Source organism: Homarus americanus, unplaced genomic scaffold (assembly GCF_018991925.1).
Source record: "Homarus americanus isolate GMGI-L3 unplaced genomic scaffold, GMGI_Hamer_2.0 scaffold34360, whole genome shotgun sequence".
Lineage (NCBI taxonomy): Eukaryota > Metazoa > Arthropoda > Malacostraca > Decapoda > Nephropidae > Homarus > Homarus americanus.
In genome coordinates, this window is record NW_024739403.1 from 6552550 (window position 1) to 6559621 (window position 7072).

The 7072-nt window shown below is 34.3% G+C and overlaps 1 protein-coding gene across 2 annotated transcripts; it reads right to left on the reverse strand.

The window, feature by feature from the left end:
• Window positions 1-504: 504 nt before the first annotated feature.
• LOC121874666 (stress protein DDR48-like) lies at window positions 505-5253 on the reverse strand. 2 transcript variants are annotated; one of them, XM_042378895.1, is made up of 6 exons: window positions 5137-5253; window positions 4674-4760; window positions 4115-4192; window positions 2849-2926; window positions 1729-1806; window positions 505-611 (listed from the first exon to the last, which is right to left on the reverse strand). In XM_042378895.1, the coding sequence occupies exons 1-6, from the start codon at window positions 5139-5141 to the stop codon at window positions 530-532; spliced, it is 408 nt and encodes a 135-aa protein (XP_042234829.1). In that variant the 5' UTR covers window positions 5142-5253; the 3' UTR covers window positions 505-529. The 2 variants fall into 2 exon arrangements, with proteins under 2 accessions (XP_042234829.1, XP_042234830.1); XM_042378896.1 differs by lacking the exon at window positions 1729-1806 and having other exon boundaries at window positions 515-611.
• Window positions 5254-7072: the final 1819 nt, after the last annotated feature.

Below are 7072 nucleotides of genomic sequence, written 5' to 3' on the forward strand. Positions count from 1 at the left end.
AGGTTAACCTGTGTTAATTTTTGTTGGTGCATATGTAATACTTTGCCAGAAAAAATTACCTCCCTATTTCTGACCTGATTCCTAAACATATTGGTGTACATGAGTTTTTTGTTTTGTATCAAGTGATGATAAAACAGCCAGGAGGAACTCTTGGTGTCTATTACTCACTGTACGAGTAATACAAATTGATAAATGAAAGATACATCGACGAGTGAATGAAAATAACCCAATAAATGACTGCTTACACAACAATGAAAAACCTGACCACAGTCACACACACGCGCGCACACACACTTGCACTCCCCACATACTTCACACACACACATACACACACACACACACACACACACACACAAATGTGTACACACACACACATGTACACACACAAGTGTACAAAATACACAAACACACTCCAATTCTATATCGCACACACACACAAACACATACACACAATTTATACAATTTATAGCCTTAAATAAACAAGGTGTTTAATATTTTTATTTTTGGAAATGTTGAGAGACTGAGGCACTTACCGCTTAACCACTTCACCAGAGTTACTGTTAGAATCACTCCCTGAGCTATCGTCAGCATTTAAGCCAAGGTCGATGTGTCTGGTGGGACAATAAGTAAATTTATGCTCTTCATAATGTTTAAATAATAATACGAATATTGAGTTATTTTACCATGTATATATATATATATATATATATATATATATATATATATATATATATATATATATATATATATATATATATATGTTGACAGCCACAAGGAAAGAAGAAAACACGAAGTTCCCAAGTGCTGTGAGTCTGTACTCACCCCTGAAGATGTGAATTGTGGGTGATAGCGCTTAGAATCCTGTGTTTATTTCTCTCCTTATGGTTATCAGCATATCTGACTGCCCCTACAGTGTGAGTTATTTATATATATATATATATATATATATATATATATATATATATATATATATATATATATATATATATATATATATATATTAGATAGATAGATAGATAGATAGATAGATAGATAGATAGATTACTCGAGGGTTAGGTTAGTTTAGGTTACGTTAGATTTGTTTAGTTTGGTTTCGTTAGTTTAGGTTAGTTCAGTTTAAGTTAGATTTATGTTAAGTTACTTATGATTCGTTAGGTTAAGTCTAATTTAGTTTAGGTCAAGTTAGTTTACGTTTTGTTAGGTTTGTTTAGGTTAGGTTAGATTAATTTAGGTTAACTCATGTTAATTTTGTTGGTGCATATGTAATACTTGCCAGAAAAATTACCTCCTATTTCTGACCTGATTCCTAAACATATTGCGTACATGAGTTTTTTGTTTTGTATCAAGTGATGATAAAACAGCCAGGGAGGAACTCTTGGTGTCTATTAATCACTGTATTTATAACAGCAAATTGATAAATGAAAGATACATCGACGAGTGAATGAAAATAACCTAATAAATGACAATGTTTACACAACAACGAAACCCGACCACAGTCACACACACACACGCGCACACACACTCGTACTCCCACATACTTCTACACACACACATACACACACACACACACATGTACACACAAGTGTACAAATACACAAACACACTCCAATTTACACGCACACACACACACACAAACACATACACACAATTTATACAATTTATAGCCTTAAATAAACAAGGTGTTTAATATTTTTATTTTTGGAAATGTTGAGAGACTGAGGCACTTACCGCTTAACCACTTCAACAGAGTTACTATTAGAATCACTCCCTGAGCTATCGTCAGCATTTAAGCCAAGGTCGATGTGTCTGGTGGGACAATAAGTAAATTTATGCTCTTCATAATGTTTAAATAATAATACGAATATTGAGTTATTTTACCATGTATATATATATATATATGCTGACAACCACAAGGAAAGAAGAAAACACGAAGTTCCCAAGTGCTTTCGTGAGTCTGTACTCACCCCTGAAGATGTGAATTGCAGGATAGCGCTTAGGAACTTCGTGTTTACTTCTCTCCTTATGGTTATCAGCATATATCTGGATCACGCGCTCCTACAGTGAGTTACTTATATATATATATATATATATATATATTAGATAGATAGATAGATAGATAGATAGATAGATAGATAGATTACTCGAGGGTTAGGTTAGTTTAGGTTACGTTAGATTTGTTTAGTTTGGTTTCGTTAGTTTAGGTTAGTTCAGTTTAAGTTAGATTTATGTTAAGTTACTTATGATTCGTTAGGTTAAGTCTAATTTAGTTTAGGTCAAGTTAGTTTACGTTTTGTTAGGTTTGTTTAGGTTAGGTTAGATTAATTTAGGTTAACTCATGTTAATTTTGTTGGTGCATATGTAATACTTGCCAGAAAAATTACCTCCTATTTCTGACCTGATTCCTAAACATATTGCGTACATGAGTTTTTTGTTTTGTATCAAGTGATGATAAAACAGCCAGGGAGGAACTCTTGGTGTCTATTACTCACTGTATTTATAGCAGCAAATTGATAAATGAAAGATACATCGACGAGTGAATGAAAATAACCTAATAAATGACAATGTTTACACAACAACGAAACCCGACCACAGTCACACACACACACGCGCACACACACTCGTACTCCCACATACTTCTTCACACACACATACACACACACACACACACACACAAATGTACACACACACATGTACACACAAGTGTACAAATACACAAACACACTCCAATTTACACGCACACACACACACACACAAACACATACACACAATTTATACAATTTATAGCCTTAAATAAACAAGGTGTTTAATATTTTTATTTTTGGAAATGTTGAGAGACTGAGGCACTTACCGCTTAACCACTTCACCAGAGTTACTGTTAGAATCACTCCCTGAGCTATCGTCAGCATTTAAGCCAAGGTCGATGTGTCTGGTGGGACAATAAGTAAATTTATGCTCTTCATAATGTTTAAATAATAATACGAATATTGAGTTATTTTACCATGTATATATATATATATATATATATATATATATATATATATATATATATATATATATATATATATATATATATATATATATATAATTATATATATATATATGCTGACAACCACAAGGAAAGAAGAAAACACGAAGTTCCCAAGTGCTTTCGTGAGTCTGTACTCACCCCTGAAGATGTGAATTGCAGGATAGCGCTTAGGAACTTCGTGTTTACTTCTCTCCTTATGGTTATCAGCATATATCTGGATCACGCGCTCCTACAGTGAGTTACTTATATATATATATATATATATATATTAGATAGATAGATAGATAGATAGATAGATAGATAGATAGATAGATTACTCGAGGGTTAGGATAGTTTAGGTTACGTTAGATTTGTTTAGTTTGGTTTCGTTAGTTTAGGTTAGTTCAGTTTAAGTTAGATTTATGTTAAGTTACTTATGATTCGTTAGGTTAAGTCTAATTTAGTTTAGGTCAAGTTAGTTTACGTTTTGTTAGGTTTGTTTAGGTTAGGTTAGGTTAATTTAGGTTAACTCGTGTTAATTTTGTTGGTGCATATGTAATACTTGCCAGAAAAATTACCTCCTATTTCTGACCTGATTCCTAAACATATTGCGTACATGAGTTTTGTTTTGTATCAAGTGATGATAAAACAGCCAGGGAGGAACTCTTGGTGTCTATTACTCACTGTATTTATAACAGCAAATTGATAAATGAAAGATACATCGACGAGTGAATGAAAATAACCTAATATATGACAATGTTTACACAACAACGAAACCCGACTACAGTCACACACACACACACGCGCACACACACTAGTACACACACATACTTCTACACACACACACACACATCTATGGACACACTCATATACACACACACATACACACACACACACAAAGGCATACATGGACACACACACATACACACACATGTACACACACACACACATGTACACACAAGTGTACACATACACAAACACACTCCAATTTACACACACACACACTCACACAAACACATACACACAATTTATACAATTTTTAACCTTAAATAAACAAGGTGTTTAATATTTTTATTTTTGGAAATGTTGAGAGACTGAGGCACTTACCGCTTAACCACTTCAACAGAGTTACTGCTAGAATCACTCCCTGAGCTATCGTCAGCATTTAAGCCAAGGTCGATGTGTCTGGTGGGACAATAAGTAAATTTATGCTCTTCATAATGTTTAAATAATAATACGAATATTGAGTTATTTTACCATGTATATATATATATATAATATATATATATATATATATATATATATATATATATATATATATATATATATATATATATATATATATATATATATATATATTTAAGGAGAAAAAGAAAACACGAAGTTCTAAAATGCTTTCGTGAGTCTGTACTCACCCCTGAAGATGTGAATTACACGAAAGCGCTTAGGAACTTCGTGTTTCTTCTTTCCTTGTGGTTATCTGCATATATCTGGATCACGCACTCCTCCAGTGATACTTATATATATATATATATATATATATATATATATATATATATATATATATATGCTTAAAGAAAGAAAACAGAGGAGAGGAAAGGTCTATTTCATCTTGATGAAAGAGAGAAAGCTTGTCTAAACTATGGAGAGGAAGGATATATTTTACCTCTCCACCACGTTGTGCAGCTTCCTCAGCACAGTAGCAGAGGCTCCGAGGCCCACTATAGCAGCCAAGATGAGTGACACCGAAACCCTGTGGGAACGAGGTTCTACCTAAGGCTTATATAATAAAACCTTTACGATCAAAATGTTGTTGAAGAAGGTAACAACAATAGTAAAGTGATGAGAGTAATATTGGTAATAATTTACCCTATCCGGCAAAACAATTGTTTTTTTAAGGCTTAGTCGGCATATTTACGCGTAAAGTAAATTTGTTAAGGTTAGGTTTTCGATGAAGAATTCATTTATATACATTTTCATGATTGCAATACTACATGTTTGTCTATGACCAGCCAATATATATATATATATATATATATATATATATATATATATATATATATATATATATATATATATATATATACAGTATATATATACAGTATATATAAAATATGTGTGCGACTCACCTCATATTTGCAGAGATTACCAACAGGCACAAGGATGTACTAGCAGCGTTTGTCTGGCACAGACTGACGCTCGCTCGGACGCAAGACCCTTAAATACAGTCAGGCCAGGATGTGACGTCTTACACACAACATACGATGCCACACAGTGTAATACTGATGCTTTTAAAGACACTTTTACATTACTGTCTATGACCAGTCAGGAGTTTATACATATATATATATATACATATATATATATATATATATATATATATATATATATATATATATATATATATATATATATATATATATATATATATATATATATATATATATATATATATAAGAACATAAGAAAATAAGGAGTCTGCAATAGACCGGTTGGCCTGTGCATGGCAGCTCCTGTCGAGAGTTACTACCACTCTCTATCATCCATGAATCTATTTAGCCTCCTTTTGAAACTTTCCAGCGTTCCAGCACTTACTACAAAGTTGCTAAGCTTGTTCCACTCGTCCACCACCCTATTTGTGAACCAGTTTCTTCCTATCTCCCTCCTAAACCTAAACTTGTCCAACTTGAATCCGTTGCTCCGAGTCCTATCCTGCTCGGATATTATAAGAACTTTATCTATATCCCCTTTATTGATTCCTTTCACCTACTTAAATACTTCTATCATATCTCCCCGCACTCTTTGTCTTTCTAGGGAATGCAAGTTAAGTTTCTTTAACCTATCCTGATCTGGAAGGTTTCTAAGTCCCGGAATCATTTTTGTCATTCTTCGCTGCACCAACTCTATTGAATTTATATCCATTCTATAATAGGGGCACCAGAACTGAACCGCATAATCGAGGTGCGGCCTGACTAGCGCAAGATATAGTTGTAATAAGACCTCTGCACTCTTGTTACTTACACTTCTAGATATAAAACCCAATACTCTGTTGGCCTTATTTCGAACATTAACGCACTGTTTTCTAGGCCGTAGGTCCGGGCTTACAAGTACCCCTAGGTCTCTTTCACACGTCGACTTCTCTAGGTTAATGTTGTTAGGCTGTATACATTATCAGTATTTGTTCTTCCATTATTAAGTACGCTGCACTTGCTGGTGTTGAATTTCATTTGCCACTTTTCAGACCACCCCTGCACTTTATCTAGATCCTCCTGTAATGCATTTGCATCCTGCTCTGAAATTAATCTGCCGCCCTATTTTGGTGTCATCCACAAACTTGCTTATGTCACTGCTGATCCCAGTATCTAGATCGTTTATGTAGATTATGAACAAGAGTGAGCCTAGCACTTACTCCTGAGGAACCCCACTGCTTACATGGCCCCACTCAGATTTAACACCATCTACGCTGACCCTCTGCTTTCTATCGGTGAGCCATGATTTTATCCAATTAACAACTTTCCCCTCGATGCCATGAGCCTTAATTTTTCTCAGAAGCCTCTGATGCGGTACTCTGTCAAATGCTTCGCTAAAGTCTAAGTAAATAACATTGTAATTTTCGTCATTATCTACTACCTCGAAGACTTTCCTAAAAAACGTCAGCAGGTTTGTTAGACAAGATTTTCCCTTTGTAAACCCATGTTGAGAGTTGTAGATTAATTTGCTTTTCTCTAGATGCGATTGGATGCTATCTGCTATAATTGATTCAAGAAATTTCCCCCACTTCTGACGTCAAACTGATCGGCCGGTAATTTGGCTCTGATGCTCTGTCTCCCTTTTTGAATATGGGTACTACATTTGCCTGTTTCTCAAGTCTGGCACAACTCCCGGATCTAATGATTTTGTAAATAAGTTTACGAGGGGTCCGCTAATCTGTTCCCTACACTCTTTCAAGACTCAGGGAAAATTTCATCCGGCCCTGGGGATTTTGTTTTCTTTAGTTTATTTATCTTCTTAAGAACATTCTCTTTTCTGATAGTGATATTCTTTAATTTCTCATCTTCCTTTCCC

Bases quoted from the DNA above. Each gene is read 5' to 3' on its own strand.
- LOC121874666 (XM_042378895.1), bottom strand. The intron at 4,193-4,673 runs GTAAAATATATC...TTGTCCCACCAG, and splicing joins CTGCACAACGTGGTGGAGAG to ACACATCGACCTTGGCTTAA. The intron at 2,927-4,114 runs GTAAGTGCCTCA...TTGTCCCACCAG, and splicing joins TCTGTTGAAGTGGTTAAGCG to ACACATCGACCTTGGCTTAA.